Source organism: Pteropus alecto, unplaced genomic scaffold (assembly GCF_000325575.1).
Source record: "Pteropus alecto unplaced genomic scaffold, ASM32557v1 scaffold79, whole genome shotgun sequence".
Lineage (NCBI taxonomy): Eukaryota > Metazoa > Chordata > Mammalia > Chiroptera > Pteropodidae > Pteropus > Pteropus alecto.
This window is the reverse complement of record NW_006494612.1, coordinates 5,277,229-5,301,265: the sequence shown is the minus strand read 5'-3', so window position 1 is coordinate 5,301,265 and position 24,037 is coordinate 5,277,229. Positions and strand designations below refer to the sequence as shown.

General features: G+C 40.3%; 1 protein-coding gene and 1 pseudogene across 9 annotated transcripts; both read left to right on the top strand.

Moving 5' to 3' along the window:
* The first annotated feature begins 51 nt into the window (after positions 1-51).
* On the top strand, positions 52-23,994 carry ZBTB24 (zinc finger and BTB domain containing 24). Of its 9 annotated transcripts, none has more exons than XM_006926065.3 (7): positions 52-270; positions 926-1,908; positions 3,882-4,049; positions 4,564-4,647; positions 5,134-5,217; positions 20,906-20,987; positions 21,762-23,994. In XM_006926065.3, the coding sequence occupies exons 2-7, from the start codon at positions 954-956 to the stop codon at positions 22,480-22,482; spliced, it is 2,094 nt and encodes a 697-aa protein (XP_006926127.1). In that variant the 5' UTR covers positions 52-270; positions 926-953; the 3' UTR covers positions 22,483-23,994. The 9 variants fall into 9 exon arrangements, 5 of the variants coding, with proteins under 5 accessions (XP_006926127.1, XP_006926125.1, XP_024898195.1 ...); XR_003044329.1 differs by having other exon boundaries at positions 53-270; positions 20,906-21,095; positions 21,762-21,893; XR_001518164.2 differs by lacking the exon at positions 21,762-23,994 and adding an exon at positions 8,429-8,537 and having other exon boundaries at positions 53-270.
* On the top strand, positions 16,948-17,066 carry LOC112474402 (annotated as a pseudogene).
* Positions 23,995-24,037: the final 43 nt, after the last annotated feature.

Sequence of the window (24,037 nt, the reverse complement as noted above, 5' to 3'; positions counted from 1 at the left end):
GCCCCGCCGCGCCCCGCCCCGCCCCGCCGCCGGGGGCGGCTCCGCGGGCCACGTGGTCCGGCGTCCCCGCGCAGGCGACTTCTAACGCCGGTGCTTCCGGGTTGGCAGCTGCTGTGGCTGCGGCGGCCGGATACCTGAAGCTGGGGCGGCGCAGGAACCCCGGGGGTAGGCCCGGTGCAGCTGGAGAGCAGGGAGCGCCCGGCGCGGATGCGCCCGCCAGGCCGCTGGGTAGGCGGGCCGCGATCCAGACCTCGTCGGCCGTCGCAAGAGGTAAGTTCTCTCCCGACCCGTCTTCCGTGCGTGCGGACCCGCGGCTGTGTCGACCCCCACCCCAGCCCGAGGAGCCCGGGCCGGGAGGTGCGGGCCTCCCCCGCGCCCTGCTCCCAGCTCAGCGGGCCCCGGGCATCGTCAACCTGTCACTGCGCGCTGTGCGCTCTCCAGTGCCAGCTTTGGGCGATCCACGCTGCTCTGCCACAGCTGAGGCCCCTGGCGTCTTACGTTATTATTACTTAATTGCATCTACCCCCAAATTCACACATGTAGATTTTCTTCGCCTTTTTCATATTTGTTTTCACACAACAAAATGGCTAATAATGTGTGAAATCGAGCCACTAATTTTTATTCTGATATTTGTGCAACTATGGAAAGTTAGTGCTGGGCAGGGCTTTAGAGATGGTCGATCCCAATTCCTTAATTTTATAGAGGAGAAAATCGACCCTGAGAGGTAACGTGAACGTTGGAAATTCACCCAGCTAGGTAATGGGACAACAGGAATGAGAACCCAAAGCTAAATTTTAAATAGACATTTTAAAGTTGTAAGCGATACATTTCAACTAATCACGTGAAGTGATTAGTAGGTTCACTTGGGCTGGGAATAATCTTGATAGATGATGCTTCTTCCTTTTCATACATTTTCTTATTTTAGGCTTAATCCTTCTTGGCTTCTGAAGAAAATGGCAGAAATATCATCAGAGCCTTCTGGGCAGCTTGTTGTACACTCAGACACTCACAGTGACACTGTCCTGGCAAGTTTCGAAGATCAGAGAAAGAAAGGCTTTCTCTGTGACATTACTTTAATCGTGGAGAATGTGCATTTCCGGGCCCACAAAGCCTTACTGGCTGCCAGTAGCGAATACTTCTCCATGATGTTTGCGGAAGAGGGGGAGATCGGCCAGTCCATTTATATGCTGGAAGGCATGGTGGCTGACACATTTGGTATCCTGCTGGAATTTATCTACACGGGTTGTCTGCAGGCCAGTGAGAAAAGTACGGAACAAATCCTGGCTACTGCTCAGTTTTTAAAAGTCTATGACTTAGTAAAGGCTTACACAGACTTTCAAAATAACCATAGCTCCCCAAAGCCAACGACTTTGAACACAGCCGGTGCACCAGTGGTTGTTATTTCTAATAAGAAAAATGATCCTCCAAAGCGGAAACGGGGAAGACCAAGAAAAGTCAACAGTTTGCAGGAGGGGAAATCAGAACTGGCTACAGAGGATGAAATACAGCTGAGAGTGAACAATTCCGTTCAGAACAGACAAAACTTTGTGATTAAAGAGGGAGACAATGGGGTACTGGATGAACAGATTTCAGCAAAAGAAATAGAAGAATCTGAGCCTGCTTGTGAGCCAGGTAGAGGGGAAGAAATGCCTGCTGAAAAAGATGAGAACTGTGATCCTAAGACTCAGGATGAGCAGGACCACCAGACTCGGTACAGCAAGCGGAGGATTCAAAGATCCATCAAACTTAAAGATTACAAACTTGTTGGGGATGAAGACGAACAGAGTTCCTCCAAGAGAGTCTGTGGAAGAAGAAAGCGCCCCATTGGCCCCGAGGCCCGTTGTAAAGACTGTGGCAAAGTCTTCAAGTACAATCACTTTTTAGCAATCCACCAGAGGAGCCACACGGGTAATTATGCTTTCACAGCTTATTGGAATGTGCTTTGCAGTAGTAATGATAATAATTTTAATTTATTGTGCAACTTCTAGGTGATGGGCATTGTAATAAAGCCTTTATAAATGTTATTGCATTTTATTTTCACAACAGTCCCTTGGGATAATATCCCTATTGCACAGACAAAGAGACCAAGTCCTAGAAAGCTTAAGTAACTTGCCTCCATCATCCATTTAGTGACAGAGCTGAACCCAGAGAGCCCAATTCCAGAACTCCTTATTTAGAGTTGTTGGTTCAAGGCTATACTGTCCAGATACCGATCTCTAACCAAATTTATTCTGCTTTCTGACTCTTGAACATTCCTCATCTTGACCATAGCTATGCTTTTGCTCAGGTCTGCCTAGACCTGAGCTTTCTTAATCAGCTGTCAGGCTGTAAATGCCTTCTTTTTAGTCCCTCTAGCCCAACTTTGGCCAAGAGACCTTTTATGATGATGGAAATATCACCATCAGTTACAGTGTTGTCCATTTTGGTGACCACTAGCCACATGTGGATTTTGAGCACTTGACATGTGGTGAGTGACTGAGGAACTGAATTTTTAATTTTAAGTAATTTAAATGACCACCATATTGGACAATGCAGTCCTCCTCTAGAATTTAAAGAGTTAAATAGTTCTACAAGATTTGTCAAAGAAAATAGCTCATGGGATCTTCTCTTTTGCCCCTGGTATTCTGAAATTTTGTATTGAATCACTTTAGTGTGGATCTGTTTTCTTCTAATAGGTGGATACCAGTAAATTCATAGTCTGGAAACCCTCATCTTTCAGTTCCAGAAAGTTTTCTCGTATTATTCATAGATGATTTCTCCTCTCTGTTTTCTCTGCTCCCTCTTTTTGGAACTCCAGCTATTTGGCTGTTGAACCTCCTGGACCTATCCTCTAACTTCCTTCTCTTTTCTCTCCTATTTTTCATCACTTTTTGCCCTGCTTTCTGGGAGATTTCCACTTACTCTTTCAGCTCTTACTGTTTTTCTATCTGTACTCTTATGTTTTTACTTGTAGATGCTTTTTTTCCTCTATTTTTTTTTTGTTTCACAATGTAATATCTTACCTGGTGACAATGTTAATAACATTTACCTGTTAGGTTTTAACATTTTCTTCACCTTGGGCAGTTTATTTTCTGCAAATTGCCTTTTCTTATTTGTTTTGGCAGCTACTAGATGCTTTCCTTGAATGGTGATTTTTTTTTTAGAAAAACAATGATATGTAAACGTGGTTTCCTAAAAGGTGCTGGCAACTGTGTGAGTGGAGAGGGCCTATACACATCGGCCTCCCTGCGCATGGTGGGGCTGGCCCCCACTTCCTTGCTGATGCTCTCTTACCTTGGACTCTTCAAGTTTCAGGCAAAGACTCTCTGCTCTCTCACATGGAGGCTGTGGGCTTGGCTGCCAGTGTCTAGAGTGGGAAGGAGAAGAAGGCTGGGAGGAGTCTCAGACATAAACTGTGACCCGCTCTCCCTGGGGTTGTCCCACTCCACTGTGCTGGGAGACCTCTGATCCACAGTCTCCGAATCCATAGACCCTTTGTTTTACCCTCCACAGAGAACCGTCTCCATCTTCTGTTGGGGAGAGGGCCGATCTCCTGGCTCCATGGAGCAGGATACTGGATCTGAGGCAGCTAAATGCCTTTGAAACAGACTGTCATTTATCCTCCTTACCCCTATTTTCAGAGATAACAGGTGCCACCAATTCCCGAGCCTTATGGAGGCTCTGTCTTAAAAATTAGGTTGTATCTTAGCAGTCCTCACTGCTGGCATCAGATTTATCTGTTCCAGCTTGCAAAATGTTATTGCTGATATTGTTTCTCCTGTTCACTGGCCTTTTGGATATGTGCCTTTTGAGACATCCCTTTATTATCATTTTAATTTAAGAGGGAACAGAAAGATGTGCAGATTTATGCTTATGCCAATTTTCTGGGGCTCTTATTCTAGGGGAACGACCTTTCAAATGCAACGAGTGTGGAAAAGGCTTTACCCAGAAGCACTCCCTGCAGGTCCACACCCGGATACACACGGGCGAGCGGCCATACACCTGCACCGTGTGTAGCAAGGCTCTCACCACCAAGCATTCACTGCTGGAGCACATGAGCCTGCACTCAGGTAGCCGGGCTTGCACCAGAGGGCCAGCTGACACCAGGTTCCATTCTCGGGGTGGGCATTACCATGACCTAAATGGTCTCTTCTCAGTCTGGTGTCATTTCCCATATGGTGTTCACTGAATGGTAGAACTGTGAATCTGTCAGAGTACAGTTTAGAGTTCTGCACAGCATTGGACCTTAAACTAGGGCTTATAAACTGGCCGCTGGAAGTTCAGTATGCAAACACGTTTTGTCTAACCACTAGAGCTTAGAATTATTTTACTTTCAATGCCTTTGGGGAAAACGTGTATTCTCCAGTTCTACTCCAGTCTCCAACACTCCCTATTGCCTTACGTACCTTTGCACATTCATGTTACTGTGGTAGACTTCCGATGGCATTTAGGTTTATAGATAGGTCCCTTGTATCATTTGTAGAAAATAGGGGACTGAGCCCACTGTGGTATTTACCTTATTAGTGAACATTCTCGTTCTTTATACTTTTTGCGTATTTTAGTGTTTTGATTTTTATTTGGCAGGACAGAAGTCTTTTACCTGTGATCAGTGTGGAAAATATTTCAGCCAGAAAAGACAACTAAAGAGCCATTACCGAGTTCATACAGGTACAATAATGTGAGAGAAAATTTGGATTGGTGGGGGAGAAATGGAAATACAAATGACTAAGAGGACGCCAGTAGATTGGTTGTTAGTGGTGCCTGGACAGAGATGTCTCCATCCCATAGCTGCCAGCCTAGGCTTTCCCAACCTGGCTCCACCCATTGGCCTTTTTTCTTTCCTGCCAACTGATAAGAAATGAACGGGGGTTTGGGAACATCACTTTTTTTTAATTGGCCATAGTCATACCAGTGCTTCAAGGGAAGAAGATTATATTTAGGGAGATCGGAAGGGTCCCAACTCTCTTTGCAAAGCAGTAAGTTGAGATGCATAGGAAAATATTAACTGTTACCAAATTAATTTAAAGGTTGTTGTTTTTATTAAAGTACCATATTGAAAGTGATTATTTTTCAGGGAAGTGCTTTAACACAAATCACTGAAGAAATGCAGGGAGAGCATATATGCACTGACACTTTTTTTATTGTTGCGACAAGGCCACTCATTACCGGAATGCAACCACTGCCATCGCAAATTCATGGATGTGTCTCAGCTAAAGAAACATCTACGAACACACACAGGTAAAATTCTGTCTCATCCTTTATTTCTAGTATACTTTATGTTTTCAGGAGAGTGAGAAATGATGCACTTGGAGTCCCCTCCTCAGACTGTGTCTATTGTAAATTGGGTGAGAATTTTATAAGTACATCATTTAAAAGCCCAAGACAATATTGTTAACATCTGTGAGGAAATCACATCTCTGTAGACTAGAACAATGGAGATTTCTTACTGAGCACTATTCACATAGGGGAATTTATCCGATACCATAAAACAGTACAAGTCTAAGTCTCATTCTTTGTTTCGCTCTTAATTTATTTCAGCATTGAAGATTATCAAGATAATTTTTTTATTTATTTATTTTTTAGTAAAACAGTACAAGTCTAAGTCTCATTCTTTGTTTCACTATTAATTTATTTTAACATTGAAGATTATCAAGATAATTTTTTATTTATTTATTTTTTAGTTATTTTTTTAGGCGAGGCAACCCTTGGTTGACCTCACAGATTTCAAGAACCTCGTCAGCTTACAATCCCTTATTTTTTTTTTTTTATTTATTTTTTTTTTACACCTACAGCACCTAGGTGGTCTCCCATCCAAGTACTAACCAGGCCCAACCCTGCTTAGCTTCCGAGATCAGACGGGATTGGACTTGTTCAGGATAGGATGGTCGTAGACCAAGATAATTTTTTTTAGAAAAGGAAGTAAAATAAAACAGATACCAAGATAACAGACACTGAGGATTTTTTCACTTTCTCTCCTGGAACCAGTATTTAAAACTTAAGCAATGCCACCTCCAGAAAAATGAGCTTCAGGAGTAAAGAGGAAGCAAGATTGATTAGAGCAGGTCATATTCTTTCATTTGAGATCAGAAAAGTAAAAATGTGGACCTTTTAGACCTTTGGGTAAGGTGTGCTTAAAAATAAACCTCTTAGGTTTTCTATGAAAAATACTCTAATGTAAGCTAATTATTTAATGATTCTGTTCAGTTATCTACTAAAATCATATATCAGATTGGTTTATGTTGCTTTGGACATTTTTCTAAAAATGCAAGTTTTTAAAGTAACTTGCTCTCTTAAAATAAATGTCTGATAGGGTATGAGTTTAATGAAAATGGATCTCTTTATAATCTTCCTACAGACATTATCATTAATAACTTCTGTGAAATTTAATTTATCCACTTAACACATATTTACGGAACAGTTACTGGGTATCAGGCACTGGTCCAGGTCCTGAGGTTACAGCAGTAAGTGAGGTGGACAGAGCTCCTGCTTTGAGGGGTTGACATTGGAACAGGGAAGACAACAACTGTGTAACATGTTAGATGAGGGTAAACGCATTGAAGAACTAAATGTAGGGTAAGTGGACAGGGTACAGGAATGGGAGCTGCCCTTTAATGTGGGGACTTGTCTGGGAAGGCCTCACTGACAAGGTGACGTCTTTAATGGAGATCTAAATGCTGTGGGGAGTGAGCCAGCCACTGTGGCTCTCCAGGAGAAGCACCTCCTAGGCAAAGGGAACAGCGGGTACAAAACTCTTAGACAGGAGAGTTTCTGACATGGCTGGAGAAATGTCAAGAGGCAGAAGTGGCCGACGCAGGGCCAGGGCAGTAGGGGAAGGAAAGAATGGAGTAGGTGGACATTAGAGGTGATTGTAGTTCGTGTAAGGCAGGGGTTCTTAGCCTAACTGTGCTTCAGTTACATGAAAAGCTCTATAAAAGAAAAGGCTCAGTTCTAACTCCAGAGATCCTGATCGAATTGACCTGAAGTAGGGCCTTGGAATTGGCATTTTAAAAAGTTTCCCGAGTGATTCTAGTGTGGCCTCAGGCTTAAGAACTTTGGAGGCCACAGGAAAGACTTGAATTTTATTCTGAGTGAGATGACTTTAACAAGGGTGATGTGACATGACTTAGAATTTTAATAGGATTGCTCCAGCTGCCATGTGGATGGGGTGAAGCATGGGTGCAGGCACCCATTAAGTGGGTGGAGAGACACATAGGAAGCTGTTGTGGCAGTCAGGGGCTTGGCACAGTGTGGCAGCAGTGGGAGTGGTGACAAGTGGTCCAGTTCTGGATATATTCTGAAGGAACTGTCAATGCGATTTGCTCATGATTGGATGTGGGGTGAGAGAAGAGGGACGCAAAAGAAACTGGAAGGATGAAAAACTGAGGAAGACTGCAGGAGGAACAAATCAAGTTAAGATTTTGGACCTGTGGAGTCTGAGGTGTTTATTTGACATCCAAGTATGATGTGGAGGAGGCAGCTGGATATTTGAGTCTGGAGGTTTGGGAGACATGCAAGCAGAGGTATAAATTTACATGCTTACACATCTGCCTGTAAATAGCATGTGGAGCTGTAATGAGAATACCTAGTGAGTGGGTGGAGGTAGAGGAGAGCTGAGGCACCTTGATTATGCTGAGGAGGGCCAGAGGTGAGTCATTTCATTTTGGTTTTGTCTTCCGAGTGTGAGGTGTTAGTGAGATCTCTGGTCTTTATGAGACATAGGCCTTAAAATAGGGGTGAAAAGGAACAGATGTTCTTTATAATCCCAGCAAATCCTTCTCCACTCTCTACTTTGCAGAGAAGCAGAAGAGGGAAGTGGCTTGTATGACTTAGAAATAAGAAATCAAACCCATAAAAAAAGTTGGGCTCTTTGAGGGCAGGGATTATGACCCCCCCGTCTCTAGCACAGACATTGTGCACAATATCGTTGTTGAAGAGTTGATACGCCCCTTCTCTGCTATCCGGGTGGAGTGGAAGGTGTAAGGAGAGGCTGGCGGCAGAGCTGGCACTCACCTCTGCAGGTAGCGGTGCAAACAGACCTTAGCTGGCAGGTCATGCCGAGCGGGCCAGGGCAGGAAGCACTGATTGCAACAGCAGGGCCACACTCAGTCAGAAAACCAAGACTGTTATCTCTTAGCTCTTTAAGTGCAAAGCTCTTTCTGGGTTAGATGTCCTGTGCCAAACTCAAGAGTCAGAGATAAATAAAAAATGCTCTTTTCCCTAAGAGGGTATCTTTAGTGAGAGAGATGGTTGTGTTTTGAAATGGAGGCAAGGCATCAGGCAGACAGGCAGTACTGGTGAGGTTGCTGCAGCTTGGGCTCTCGTGCTCAGATCTTGTCCCTGTACCTGGTCAAGTTTACAGGAACTGAGCCAAGCCAGACCAATCACATGACCAATAAGCCAGCAAATGTATTTACTTAACAAAGGGACTACACCTTTCTGTTGCCCACAGTACCACCTTCCTGACATCACTGTACCTGAAAACCAAGTTAGTGATCAGAAGATTGCTTGGTGAGCTGGGGGCAAGTTCAGGGAATTGACCCAGGCCATGAAGAAGCCTGGTGAGTGACCTCGGACCCCACAATACAGTCCCATCCCTCCAGTGTTCCTGTCCCTTGCATGATACTAGATAAACACTTTTTCTAGCTATGGGCTCCCACTCACATGTAGATGTCCTGCCTAATAACACATAATCTAGTTAAGTCACAGCTTTCATTCACAGCCTCATTTTGTAGGATTGGGTTTGAAGCTCCTAAATCTCCATGTGTTTCCAAACCATCCAGTAATGCTTGTCCCCATGTCGGTGAGATCGGGAGCCCCTCGCTGTAACATACCCTTACAGAGTCTACGTGCGATCTAGTGAATCTCTGATAAGAGCCTTAGTAGAGGTGTGAACGTGGTGCCAGAAATGATTTCCTTTCTCTGGGAAGATGTGGGAAAGCATTTCAGAGGAAAGATCTGGATTTTGAAGCCAGAGTAAGTGTGGATGGACAAAGGAAGTGGGAAGAGGCGTTCCCAGACAGAAACAGGGTGTGCGGAGACTGAGGAAGTGAGAGGCCAGCATCTGAGGGCCACAGGGAGCAATTCCATGGTGAACAGCAAGAGTGGGATTACCTACAAGGAGGAAGGCGAGTGCGGGGGGATCTTTGGGCAGAGAGGAGGCATATTTTGATTCGCATATTTAAAAGAACTCAGGCAGCCCCAAGAGGATGGGCAGAGTGGGAGGGTCCTGGGGGTTAGCAGGCTCTTTGGGAAAGAAAGATGAAGGCCTTTGGGTTAAGAAAGTGGAAGAAAGAGATGTATTTAAGAGATTTTTAATCTGGGAAAAACAGTCACTGTAAGCATGACAAAATGTTAATATCCAAAAGTTCAAAAATATGAGTACCCCAGTAAAAAACTGGGCAGAAGACATGAAAAGCACATCATAGAAGACACAGGAATGGCCAGTAGACATATAAAACGATGTTAACTGCATTGATCATCAAAAAATAAGAAATGTGCACTTCTTTTTGCCTACTAGGTTGGTAAATATGTGAAGAAATGGGCAACTTTATGTTCTGTTGGTGGGAATATAACTTGGGAACTTTCTGGAAAGAACTTTGGCAATATGTATCAAAATGTAAACTGCCCAGTTGTCAAAAGATGTTTGCATAAGGATATTCATCATGAGTAGAATTGTTTATAATGTCACAAGCCTAAAAACTACTTCAGTGTCCATCAGTAAGGGATTAGGTAAATTTGAACAGGATACACAGTTAAACACAACAAAGCCTTTTAAAATAGTGGTGTGGCTTTATTTGACATTACAGACCATGTGCACTGAACAATCTGTGGGGCAGGAGGAAACTTTCCTCTACGTTTCTAGGTACTTTCAGCTGGTCTAATAATCTAATAGACATGAGACAAATTAACAAGAGAAAATAACCCAGTTTAATAACGTATGTACTTATTGGAACCCTGCACACATGAGGGAGTCACAGACCCCACAGTACATGACAGGTTCAGAGACAGAGAAATGAGGTATATATGACATTCTGATCAAAGGAATGAGGTAAGTTGCCTTGGGGCTTCAGAAGGGAGGACAGTCTTTCACAGGATGATAATAAGAGCAGATGATCAGTAATTAGAAGTTTGCCGTGCCCTATAGATAGGCCATAAGAAGTTATTTCTGGTGATAACTCCTATTATGGACAAGGCCCCTAATTTAAATTCTTTAAGGGAAGAGACCAAAGTTTCTCATGAATCTGCAGGGACTTGATTGCCTTCAACTCAAAGTAATTCACATGCCAAAGTGGCACATCTTGGGGTAGCCTGTCTGAACCCCTTCCATCTCACCTTTGAAACTTCCTGAGAAGTTTCACATTTCAGAAATTGGGTTGATAGATTGTTCCATATCTTACTAAACCAGTTTCAGTCTTGAGAGTAGGTCAGTTCAGTTAAACAATTGTTATCTCATTTCAGGGGACAGTAATGCAGGTGGGCTTCCAAAGTTAGGCCTATAGTGCAAGCAGTCAAGTGTTTAATAAGAGGCATCTCTGTGGAAACAAAAGAAAATCAATGGTTAATGATTGGTGCAAATTATAATCCTAGTTTCTGAGTATGATTGGTGTGAACTATAATCCTAGTTTCTGAATTCTGAAGGCAGCCAGTTGAGAAGATTTCTAGATGTCTGAGTTGAAGCATCTTCAGATGGAGTGAAGGCAGGCGGTGACAATCTGACAGATTTTCCTGGTCTGCACTTTGAATGTCTCTAGTGATCTTTTAGCAACAGACATAAAGATTGTCCATGTCTGAGCTGTTGTGATTTCTTGTAACGTTTATATCCAGTTGTCCCACTTTAGCTCACATGGGTTTGGGGCACAAGCTGTTTTAGTTCTCAAGTAAGAAAGGTGGGAGAAAAAATTGGAAATATTAGTTTGGCAAGTCACAGCCAGAGATTGGAAAGAACTAGAAGAATTCAGGATCCATTCCAATTTACAGGTAGGAACAGAACTTCAAAAGAAAATGAACAGCACTAGAATTGACTATCCACGAAGGCGTATTTCTAAAACATAATCTGTTTCTCTAAAATCACCCCTATTTTTACCAAAGATAGCCAAATTAAGATGAATTTGATTGTAAAATAAGTCTAGTTTAATAAATTTGGCCTGTTATTTACATAGAGCAGCAAGAATGATAATCTGTAGGCCCTTTTAAGTCTACTTTGCTGGAATTTTTTGTAAGGAATCTTCAGATTTTAAAAGCCCTCTCAGGAAAGCCAAGACAAGCACTTGCCCTCAGATGTTGCCTACAATATCCGAAAAGGCTGCTGAGAACCCTGTAAGCATGGTTCCAAGCTGATAATTTCCCAGGGTTTTATTGGCTTTCATTCATTAATTTTCATTCCTTAAAGCTGTCTGGTCATATCTGAGTCTATGCATGTCTCTCTCAAATATGACATTCCAGTTAAAGCCTTGTTAATATAACCAGTGTTTCCAGTTGTGTCCTGTTACAAGGAGAACAGATTCTTATTGACCTTATGCAAATAACAATAATGCCATGAAAATAAGAATACTCACTGAGAGTTTCTGAATTTTGGCGGGATCAAATCAACAATGTTTCAAACAAAAGGTCGTAAAAATTGTATTCATCATCATCAGTTTATTCAGTCTTGTAATTAAAACTGTTCTGTTTGAATCAAGTTTTTTCATTAGTTCTCTCAACCTTGCTTGACGATTGAGGGCATTCGGGTCAGTGATAATTCCAAGATGTTTGTAAGTGCAAGGCCTTCATCAAGGCTTGTATAATTTGCTCAATGAAGTGGGTACCTCCATCACTAGAGATTGTGGAAGGTATACCCTAAGTGGCAAACACATTTTCTAACAATTTCTTTGCCACTGTGAAGGCATCAGCCTTGCAGAAGGGGAAGTTTTCAACCATCTGGAAAAGCGTACATACAATAAGAACACATTGAGACCAATACTGTCAGTTCAGTGAAGTCCAGTTTAAATGCACTGTGGTAGATGAAGGAATGAAAAAATGAAAAATGGGGTTTGCCAGGGAGCTTGGGTTTCCCATAGCACTGACTCTTGGTTAAATTTACAGCCATTGTTGACCCATCTTAGTTTTTCTGATTTATGAGTCTTGCAGTGTTACTAGGGCATCAAGATGACAAAAGTCTGGCACTAGGAATCATTTTTGCAGAAGCAGAATAGACTACATCTACCGGTGCCACAATCTTCATAGATTTTGTTGCTGTTTCCTTTTCATGGAAGTCAGGGCATTTCAAATAGAGAAGGAATTGAGAAGATTGAGTTTTCTTAACTAATCAAAGACCTCATTAAGATGACACAAAACAAAATTATTTTGAAAGAAACACAGAATCTTTGCTTTCTAGACAGAAAAATTTTCACCGTATCTTATCAGGAGCTGACCAATACTACAGGAAAACTTTGTGCTTTTAACAGAAATAGAACCAAACTCTTAATTTTGCATCAGCTTATTGTTGATACTAAAACTCATTTAGTTAAATTTATTGTGATCTTATTGAATTTGACCGTACATAAGTGGTTTTTTTTTTCTCAAAATTCCTTTTCACAAAACTTCTATAACTTTCCTTGTCCAGTTTAGTTTGTCTCTTCTTACTGATTCAAAAATAACCAACTTATTTTAAGACAAATCATTTTCTTTTAATTTCTTCAAAAATGCACTCCCATACGTTATACCTTCTTTTACTGAAAACATATTCTTTCTTTTTATATTAATTAGAATTTTTAACCCTTAGAAATGTTAATTTCTAATGACAACTAAAAAGTAAGCAATTAGCATTCTTTAGGTTGGCAAATTTATGACTATTTTATAACCTCTAGAAACAGGTTCTTTTACTGGTAAATGTAGTTCATAAGTTTTAGAAACATACTTTGTCAACCAAGTGCAAAATATTAACAGATCCAAATATATCTTTTAGTTTCTCTGCTATAAGAAGTCAAAAGTAAATAGACTTATTTGGAAATGATCTAGATATTCAATAAATTTTTATTATTTAAATTAGTAAAACTCTAAAATTTCAAGTTACCAGAAGATTTTGGGGAACTTTTTAAGTACTTATAGTACTGATAATTATTGCTAAAACGTTTCACTTAAACAGCTTTTATTTTAACTCTAGTTTATTAATCCTTTACAACTATGCTTAGATTACTGAGATATCAAACTTAATTGTTATCCGAAGCCATTTCCTATAACAAAGATAACATGAACTTTTTTTATAACACAAGTAAAATAAAAGTTTTATATGTAATTTTGATAACTAAAGATATGTGTTTTAACCAAACTAAATTCAAACCAGCTTTAATATCCAATATTTTCTCAGATCACATGATGCTGAAAAGCATTGGGGTTTCTGGTATACTTTGGAGAATTTTTATATAGCACTTATTTGTTTAAGCCAATTAAATAGACCTCTTTTGCAAATTAGCAATATCATTCAGAGGTAGAAAATACCACACAACACATGAACATATAGACAGATGTAAATGAAGATCTCGTAGCCTTTGTTTTAAAATTTTAGCCATGAGATTGGTAATAAATGTATCTACTCAGATAAACTAAAGATTTTTTTAAATTAATATTTTGGGAAAACAATCTTATGGAATAATGGGCTAGATTTTGGCAAGAGTGCTTCTATAGTCATTTTTTTTAAAAAAAACTTTTTTCCCTTTGCTTTTTTCTTTAGTCTTAGGAATTGAGGATGATAGGTAGGCTTAGGACTGCCTCTAGAGCTGCATTTCTGGTTTTGCAAAGATTGTAAGATATGAACAATTGTTCTCAATTTTCCAAAGGAAGTGACATCATAGGTTGATCTACCTGTCCAACTACATCATCCCTGATTAGCTTCTTTCCCTCTGGATACATAGTTTTATTTCTAATCATAGTTACTAAATCCTTTCAAATGTCATGTTTCAGCTAGGACAAACAGTAAATATTTTTGGTAGTATTAAATGAATCTGTGGACCCAAGAGGATGCAAAGATTATTACTTTCCAGAGTCATTGGATCTCTAATAGGCAAAAGAAAGAATTGACAGCCTGCATATCACAGGCAGACGGAAAGCCAAGCCCAGCCCTTAGGATACAGGCAACAGCTATCCCGGAGAGAGAGGATCAACAGCCATTTGGCCTGGGTTCAGGAAGGAAGGGACAATGTAAAATTTTATTGCCCTCTCTCACTGGGCTCAGGAGTAATCTGTTTACAAAAACTGTTGAGAATGCTATTTTTAAAAACCGTGAAGTCTTATGGAGGCACTTCCATACCAATTAAAAGTAGTTAACTTATTCTGTTTATTTAACTTGGAAGGCCCTCCTTTTAAATGCACTTTTAAATGATCTAATCTAATTGAAACATTACTCATAATTGCTGTCGTAATTTTAGGTTATAATTTCCTTTAGGGCTGGTAGCAGTTTCGTAGGTCCCCAGCCAAAAATGGAGTTTAGCCCACATTTCTATCTGGCCATATTTTGGAGCTTCCTCCTTGACAGTTACCCAGCCTGGTTCTTAGGATATAAAATTTTTAAGTTGTCTTAAGTAAGATTTTGCTAGATTTTTTTTCTTTAACATGTCTAATAAATATTGCTTGAAGGGTGGATGTATATGCCGTGTGTTTTACAATATGAGGCAGGGGAAATATTTCCTAGTGAGACACCGTGTCCACCCTCATAATACAGTCAGGTAAAAGAGTTGTAGTCACTTCGCATGAGGCCTTTTGAACATACATCAATTCTCCTATAAACTTTTACCTTAGTTCCATCAACTCTTACATTCCTAACTGTAGCCTCCATTAGGACTTTATCAACAGATTTGGGTTTTATAATACAGGATAGGGGAATTGATCCCGGCCAGACACAATGTCCATTCCCATGAAACATTCAGGTAAAATTGATGTGATTTCTTCACATGAAGCCTTTTTAAACATTCAAATTGTCATAGTTTTATCAACCCTTATAGTTCTACATTATTTCACCAGTGGTTTTTGGTACCACAGTTCATGGAATTCCCATATCAAGGAGTCCTGGAAATAGCTCTTTTCTGTTCTCTGATTGTATTACCTACTTCTTGTAAAAAGATTTTGGGTCCCTAACGAGGGGCCAGGCCAAGGGACACTGGTCTTTTTGTCAATCTTTAACTTGATTAATTGGCCTAACTGCTGCCCCAAAGATTGCTGGTCAGATTTTTCATTATATTTTCTACCTTCCAGCTTTTTAAATTTCTCAAAGCGAGGTAAATAGAGAGGATTGGCAGGGGGAACCTTTAATGTTGGAGGACTCGCAGGGGCCACTTTGGCCCATTCAGCCCTTGGTAGTGCTGTATGAAAACCTGTTTAACCCCATTAGTATGTATTTTATTTTTACCAATTTTTTTTGATAACCATCTAAAGATTTCCACCCTGCTGGGACTAGTCTTGTGATTCTCTGTTTTCTTTGTGTTTCACCCCAATCACTATTTGCTTTATTCAGCTCTTTCTTAATAATCCTTTAAAAATGTCTACCTTGTTGGGAAGAGTCTCTTGACTCTCCTCTTAACTTTCCATTCTCTGGTTAATTAACCTAATGTTCTTATTTGTATCTATAGGACCCATGAGAGGAAGCTGAGACTGCAAATTCAATGTCTTCCCTTTTTTTTATTAGGGGAATTCTTTCTTTTTTAGCATTTTATTTTATTATTAGTTTTGAGTGTACAGTACATTGTTTAGACATTTATATAGTTTATAAAACGACCTCCCTAATTGCTCTTTCTCTTCTCTGGCTCGCCACCTAGCCATTATATTAATGCCAACTGCATTCCCTCTGCTGTGCTCCCCATCCCTGTGACTATCTATCAACTACTAATTTGTACTTCTTTAACCCTTCACCCCCTTCTCCCAGCCCCCCAAACCCCCTCCTCTCTGGCTGTTACCAGATTGTCCTCTGTATTTGTGAGTCTGTTTTTGATTAGTTTGTTCTTTTTGTTCCTTAGATTCTTCATATAAGTGAAATCATATGGTATTTATCTTTCTGTCTTATTTCGCTCAGCATAATAACCTCTAGGTCCATGCATGTTGTTGCAAATGGTAGAATTTCTTTTTTTTTTATGGCTGAGTATATTCCATTATATATATATGAACCTTAACTTCTTTATCCAATCGTCTGTTGATGGGCATTTCGGTTGCTTCCATATCTTAGCTGTTGTGAATCGCGCTACTGTGAATATAGGGTTGCATAGATCTTTACAAATTAGTGTTTTGGTTTTCTTTTGACAAATCCCAGAAGTACAATTTCTGGGTCAAAGGGTAGATCCATTTTTAATTTTTTGAGGAACCCTTATATTTCTTTGTAAACACTTTTAAAATTTAGTCTTTCCGTAGGTAACAATGAAACAGCTGTTATGGTAAGCACTTTCTAAAAATTTTCTAATTTAGCTGTTTTTCCAATTCAAAGGATCCTCTGGCCTCAGCAATAGGATCTTAATGACTCAAACCAATAAGCCTTTTTATGACTTAACCAAGGTCCATGTAAGAGTGTACAGAGTGCAGCCCTTACGAGATCCAAAAGGTTCACTCCCAGAGTACTCTAAGACAGTAAAAAGCCCCTTGTTGCTACAGGTAGTCAAGCAATGAAGATTAAAATGGCTAAGGCCCCTCATGAAATTCTCCTGAGAGTTGGCACGGTAAGACAAAAAGACAAAGAGATTCAGCTGCCCGGAATCCCCAGTCTGTTTGGCTGCCAAATGCAAGCTGATAAATACATCTTCTGGATGGCAGAGACCAAAGAGAAAGTCAAAACCAAACTCTCAAAACATAGAATAAAACAAACAACATAACAGACAAAACTGTCACCATCTTTGGGAGGAAATGATCAATAAAAATCGAGAGGACTCACACCAAATAACAAAAAGTTGCTAAGCCCAAGGAAGTACTTCCACAAACATTTTCTTCTCCTAAATTTAGAAAATAAAAGGACTCATCTATGGCCATGCTACCCTGAACAAGCCCGATCCCATCTGATCTCAGAAGCTAAGCAGGGTTGGGCCTGGTTAGTACTTGGATAGGAGACCACCTAGGAAGACCAGGTGCTGTAGGTGTAAAAAATAAAAAAATAAGGGATTGTAAGCTGACAAGGTCCTTGAAATCTGTGAAGTCAATCAAGGGTTGCCTTGCCTAAAAAAAAAAAATGAAAGAAAAAGACTCTCACCATTCTGGTCCATTGAACTCTTTAGGTAGAGATTCAGGAGTCTTACTTGGCAAGAATTCTTAGCTTTGCCGACTCATGCTAAAGGTCCCAGGATCTTTCTACTGCATAGCTTTGGGGTGAACAGTGCCAAGCCAGTGAAGTATCCTGCTTACAATGCCAACCGTAAGGGAGGAAGAGACTTTTCTCTACCCTTCTGTGTTCTTCTGGCTGATCTAACAATCAGATAGACATGAAACAGATTATAAGAGATAATGACCAAATTTAATTACATTCATACATATGAGAACCCCACATGCATGAGAGAGTCAGAGAGAGGAAGGGAAAATAGGTAATAATGACATTTGGAGCTAAGGATGAGGTAAGGCACCTTGGGGCTTTAGAGAGGAAGAAGATATGCACAGGCCGATAAAAAGAGCAGATGTTCAGTAATTAGAAATTTGTCCTGCTGTACCAATAGGTCATAAAAAGTTATTTCTGGTGATAATTCTCAAGGCCCCCAATTTAAGTTTTTTAAGGGCAAGATAAAAGTTTCTCATGAACCCACAGTCTCAGTAGCCTTCAGCTCAAAACAATCCACATACCAAAGTGGCACATCTTGGGGAGGCCCATTCTGAACCCCTTCAGATCTCACGGTGTAAAATTGTATACTCAGATGTGTACATTCACAAGGAGATGTCTGTAAAGATTTTCATCGCAGTATTAACTAGCTCTCTCACGTGAGGGGAATTTGGAGTTGTTTGTACATACTTTGTGCTTTCTCAGTGTCATTTGAGTCTTTACAGTGATGATGGGTGATTTTTAAAGAAAAAGCTGTTTTCGTTCAGTTATATAGAACTGTATTGCCAATTGAATGTGAACACAGAGTGAACTGGAGATGTCATGTGCCTGTTAGGCCTGCCTGGGGTAGGGGCTGGATGGTGCTGCTATTATCCAAAAAGTTATTCTAGGTTTGAACTGATTGTGATGGGAAATCAGCTGATACCCAGTGAGCCCCAAGTAGTCAGTACTATCTGGAGCTGGGATGGGAATTTACAAGTCATCAGGGTCGGGGTGGGGTCAGTGGCATAAACTGCCGGGAAGAGGGTCTGGAAGGAAACCCTTGAGTTACTTAAATATTTCTGTGGGCCTCCCCCAGGTGGAACCTTTAGAGTCATACTTGTATCTCTGCTCTAGCCTTTAATCACCATTGTCTAAATCTCCTGTAACCAGCTTCCTTCTGGCCCCACTGCCACCCAGGCCCTGTCACTTCACCTTTTTTTCCTTCTTCTCCATCTACCCGCTGCAGCTACTGGTCCAGATTTCAGCATTTCATGTCCAGAATATTGCAGGAATTCCTTCCAGGTGCTGCTGCCTCCAGCCCACCCTTCCGATCATTCTCATGTTTATTTTCATAGTACTTTTGTCATGTTCTTCTGCTAAAAGCTTCCAGAAGTTCCACAGGTACTCTATCAGGATTTTATGGCTCCCTGTGGTCTGGCCTCACCTTTTAGCTCTGCCACCTAAGTAAATCCTCACCCTTCCTTGTCCATATGGTCGCTTCCAACATCCACGTTTCGGTTTTACTGTTTATTCTAGTCCCTGAACCAGGCTTTGCTCCAGTTCAGCCAGATCCTTCTTCCTCCACATCCATCATCTTGTCTTCACCCGGTGTTATTGATACCACTCATTTGAATGTTTAGTCAAATACAACCCTGTGTTACTTGATTACTGCATGTCTCTTAAATTCTCAAACAGACAGTGCATTCTCTTCAAGGCAGTGACCATGTCTTTTGTTTCTTAGCTCTGCACTTTGTTGATGATCTGTCAGTGTTTTAGAACTGAGTAAACCCAGCAAGGAATGGGTCGCTCAGCCGAGGGCAGTAGAGCTGTGTAACTCTGTTAGCAGCACAAATCAGAAACCAGAGGGCTAGGAATACTTTCCCCAGACTCACTTTGGCTAGGAAAATTTGTCTTCTTACTGTCCTGATCACTCCCTCAAAGAGCTTCACCTGGAGGATGTTCCCAGAAAGAATTTTCATTATTTAAAACATTTGCCAACAGAAAGAATCTCTGAGATTGTAAATCTGGACGAAATGAATGACAAGCACACAGAGCAGGTACTCGGTTTCGAAATGTGGAAAGGGAGAAAATGAACTGAGAACAAAGTAGGCCCCAGTTCTGATTTGGAAAGCAATGGAAAGAAAGTGACAATGGCTTGGTTTTAACCTTTGGAGTTGTAAGAGGTATGCAAAGATGCAGACTCATCCAAATTGTCACAAGTGTCCTCTGCCTAGATGGAGGTTGGAGAAATGTCTGCATTTTCCAGTCAGTGCTTTGAAAGGGAAGCTACCTGATCATCTTCTACTTCAAATTGCGCTCTTCCCTTGATGTTACCTAGTTAGATGGGACTTTGCTTCTTTCTTTTCTTTTTTTAAAACTTACAGTCCCCTTGCCTGTATTGAGATCACTTAATTTTGTTTCTGGAGGGTATGACAATCTGTTGCTATATGTGCAGTGTACAGACTAATGCTGAATAAACACTCGTGGAAGCTTTATTAATTTATATTGGGGTGTAGAGCAGTCACATCTTGTGCAGGCCTTAGTCACCATCCTGCGAAATTCATTCAACAAGGATTCCCGGAACAGTGTGCCAGGCCTGATTCTAGGCTGCAGGCCTTAGTCACCATCCTGCGAAATTCATTCATTCAACAAGGATTCTTGGAACAGTGTGCCAGGCCTGATTCTAGGTACTGCAGTTCAAGGAGTGAATAGGCTTAGAAATTATCCTACATAAGATGGGGAAGATAGATGATAAATAACTTAATAGCATTGTGGGAATACTATCTCTGGAGGTGGACTTGGAGTGTTTGGGGTGGGGCAGTGCTTTAGATGGTAATGAAGCCTCTTGGTAGAGTGACCTTTAAGCAGAGACTTGAAGAGAGTGACTCATGCTGGGAGATCCCTGGGGGAGACATGCCTGGGAGAGGAGATGGGTGTGGTGAGTTCAGTGACTCTCCATTATGCCTTAGAGGATGAGTCCCCGTGCAAGGAGAGAGTGCCCAATGAAGTTAGGGAGGTTTGGGGCAAGGAGTCGGGGTGGGCAGACAGATCTTTGATTCCTTATAGGCCTTGGGCTTTGACTTTTATGTCTGGATGGGGACCATTAGAGTGTTTGCACAGGAATGTGAAATGATCTGACTTTGTAAAGATAGGGAATCAGGAGCAGAAGTAGGGAGGTCATTTAGGATGCTGCTGCAGAGAAATGCCAGTGGCCTGGACCAGGGGTGTCAGTGGAGATAGTGAGAAATGCTCAGATTCTGGATACATTTGGAAGGTAGATATAAATGTAAATAATATGTAAGTCACCCTAGGGCACAGGGGTCCTTATGAAGGTCAAGAGACCTGTCTAACCAAGCAGTGATATATGAGAGTTTTAAGTCATCGTAAGGATGGACGATGGAGGATTAAATGGAGTGCGTTCCTTCGTTCCCTACTTATAATCACTCACCTCCTTATTTCAGTTTTTAAGTTTAAGAGAAAGAACCGTGCCTTACACTTTCTCTGCCTCCTCTTGGCACTTAGCGTAGTGCTTAGGTACATAGTAGGTGCTTGGTAAATGCTTAATGCATTCATGCATATTAAGAATCTAAGTGGTATTTCCTTTGTTCTTTTTTATGTTGTGAAACTGGGGTGATTTTTGCTTTTTGTTTTATGTTGACTGTATATTTCTAAATGTTTTCTTTTTTCTAGGTGAGAAGCCGTTTACTTGTGAAATCTGTGGCAAATCTTTCACAGCAAAGAGTTCTCTTCAGACGCACATCAGAATCCATCGGTAAAGTTTTGCAGATATGTCTCTCATGTGGAGTCCTCATTCGGCCCTGGCATTCAGTTGGGTGACATATGTTACCTATATAGTCCTTTTCCCCAAATTATTACTCAGGTAGAATTTTCTGTGTACTTCATTATTTTTTTTAATCTTTTTCAGTGAGGAAATTCTTCACTTAAGTAAAAATCAGGAAAACTGATTATAGCTAGCAAAAGTTTATATTATTGATTTCATTTCTTGAACTTCAATTTGGGCTAGGGGCTGGTCCAAAGTTTAAATCTTTAGTCAAAAATAAATATTTAATGTTTTCTGATAAATGTTTTTGTTCACACAACTTCAGATTGGCTTTAGTAGGTCTTTTGACAGCATCACAAATAATTAGGGGCTACTCAAATTTTAATGTTGAAATTAGTCGTATGTACTTATTGAAGTCGAAAAATTGGCTGTGAGAACTAAACAAAATAAAAAAGAACTATATGTGTGATATATAAATATTTACTTTCTTATCTGAAATAAATACTATGGAATCATAAAATTTTATCACATCTAGTCCAACCCCATTCACCACCCTTCCTCAGACACCACCCTCACTTTTTAATTTTTTTTAAAGATTGAAGCTAAAGCCCATGGAAATTGTGACTTGCTTCAAGTCTTTGTTTGTAAGAGAACCCATGACTTATGACTCCCAGTCATAAGTTGTTGACTGCTTCTCCCCAAATAATCAGGAAGTAATAAATAGTTTTTTTTGTTTTTAATATAAAATGTTATGTTTCCTTATAGAGGGGAAAAGCCATACTCCTGTGGCATATGTGGCAAATCCTTCTCTGACTCCAGTGCCAAGAGGAGACACTGCATTCTACACACAGGCAAAAAGCCTTTCTCCTGCCCTGAGTGTAACCTACAGTTTGCTCGCTTAGACAACTTGAAGGCTCACTTGAAAATCCATAGCAAAGAGAAACATGCATCAGATGCCAGCAGCGTTTCCAGCAATAATAACACTGAAGAGGTCAGGAATATTCTTCAGCTGCAGCCATATCAACTCTCTACCTCTGGAGAGCAGGAAATTCAGCTTCTTGTAACTGATTCTGTGCATAACATCAATTTCATGCCTGGTCCTAGTCAAGGAATCAGCATCGTCACTGCAGAGAGTTCCCAGAACATGACCGCAGACCAGGCTGCTAACCTCACCCTGCTCACACAGCAGCCAGAACAACTGCGGAATTTAATTCTTTCAGCTCAGCAGGAGCAAACAGAACACATTCAGAGCCTCAATATGATTGAAAGCCAGATGGAACCCTCGCAGACCGAGCCAGTGCATGTAATCACACTCTCCAAGGAAACCTTGGAGCATCTTCACGCCCACCAAGAGCAAACAGGGGAGCTCCATTTAGCAAGTGCTTCAGATCCGGCTCAGCACCTGCAGCTGACACAGGAGCCTGCTCCACCAACACCCAGCCACCATGTGCCCCAGCCCACACCGCTTAGCCAGGAGCAGAGCTGACCTGGAAACTTTTGACTGTTCTACTGGTTTCTTCTCCATAAGCCAGCTATAGTGAGGTTGTGTGCTTGAACGCAGGCTTATCCTGAAACACTCACAGATCCTTACAGAGATGTGATAGCTAGCTGATAGTTGTGCATTCCATCCAGGCAGCAGGATTGTATCATGTCCTATATATAGTACTGACTGGAATTTAGCATTTCAGTGTTGATGAATGGTTTTTACTTCATCTACTGCATCTCTTAAAGACTTGGGTAATTTTTCTTTGGGTATATTTAGATTTTTGTGTAGGTATTAAATGTTCACAGCCATAGGCTATGGTCTTGCTGACCTTTCCAGTTACAGTTTTTTTTAAAAAAAAACGAATGAAGTCATATGTTGAATTGGATAGAATGGTTTGTTGCACTTCCTCATTTCTCATAGGCAATGATATTTGATATTCATGATGAAGTTAGAGCTTTCTTAATTATCCTGGAATAAAAAATTTTATTCAGTGCAATTTGTGTTAAATATACTGCACTGAATTCTAATCAACCTCTGAAAATGTTGATCTATATATTATGGCTGATAACTTTCTGGAGATGGGAACTTATAAGCTATTTTTATTGCAGAGTATGTGAAATCCCACAAAATGGACACATTATTTTTTTAAAGTAAATATCTTCTCATAATCTTAAAAATAATTTTGAGCCTCAGAGACTTAGTAGCCAGCATGTGTCTGTAACCATGATTTTAAATCGTTGTCAAAGATTAAATTATATTTAGGTTAGGTTTTCCCAGCCCACAATATTTTATTGAATATTTATCATTTTCTCTCAAGTAAACTAGAAGAGGATTTTTGAAAAAAGGTGGGCACTAGTATATGTACGTTAACATAATGCTGGTAGAGAGAAGGGGTAATCTACCCTAAAATTAACCGGATCGTCACATTCATTACTTGTTTTCTTGTTTTAGACATCTTTGATATCCACCTGAATCATTAAATTTGGAGGTTAAAAGAGAATTGTTCAGGTTTGAGAGAAGATGAAAGCATTTTTCGAATATAGTTGCCAAAATATATTTTAGTGTATATAAGTCACAAAATTTCCAAAATGATTTATATGTTTCGACCAAAGTGATGTTAAATCAAACCTGACTAGAGCAAAAGTATAATTTTTGCAAATGCAGTTAATGCCTTAAAGATTATTTCAGGTTTTTGACTTAGTCATTTAAACTGTTTACTTTAACCTTATTCTTAAAATGCTAAGCTTTTACCAGCTTTCAAAGCCTACTGGCCCACATTTTCTCCAGGAGGTAAATAGTATTCAAGTAAATGAATATTTAGCTACTCACTCTGGATAGCTGGATAATTATTCAGGAAATATGGTCACATGACTATAAGACAAGTTTAACTAGCTTTATGACAGTCTACTGTGCTAAGAGAAATTTAATATGAACCGCGTGTAATTTTAAATTTCTAGTAGCCATAATTAAAACAAAAGGCAAAATTTTAATAAAACAGTTTATTTAATCCAATGTTTGCCAAATAGTATCATTTCAACTTGTAATCAATTAAAAA

Bases quoted from the DNA above. Each gene is read 5' to 3' on its own strand.
- ZBTB24 (XM_006926065.3), top strand. From the start codon at position 954: ATGGCAGAAATATCATCAGAGCCTTCTGGGCAGCTTGTTGTACACTCA. The intron at 4,050-4,563 runs GTAGCCGGGCTT...TTTATTTGGCAG, and splicing joins GCACATGAGCCTGCACTCAG to GACAGAAGTCTTTTACCTGT. The intron at 20,988-21,761 runs GTAAAGTTTTGC...GTTTCCTTATAG, and splicing joins ACGCACATCAGAATCCATCG to AGGGGAAAAGCCATACTCCT.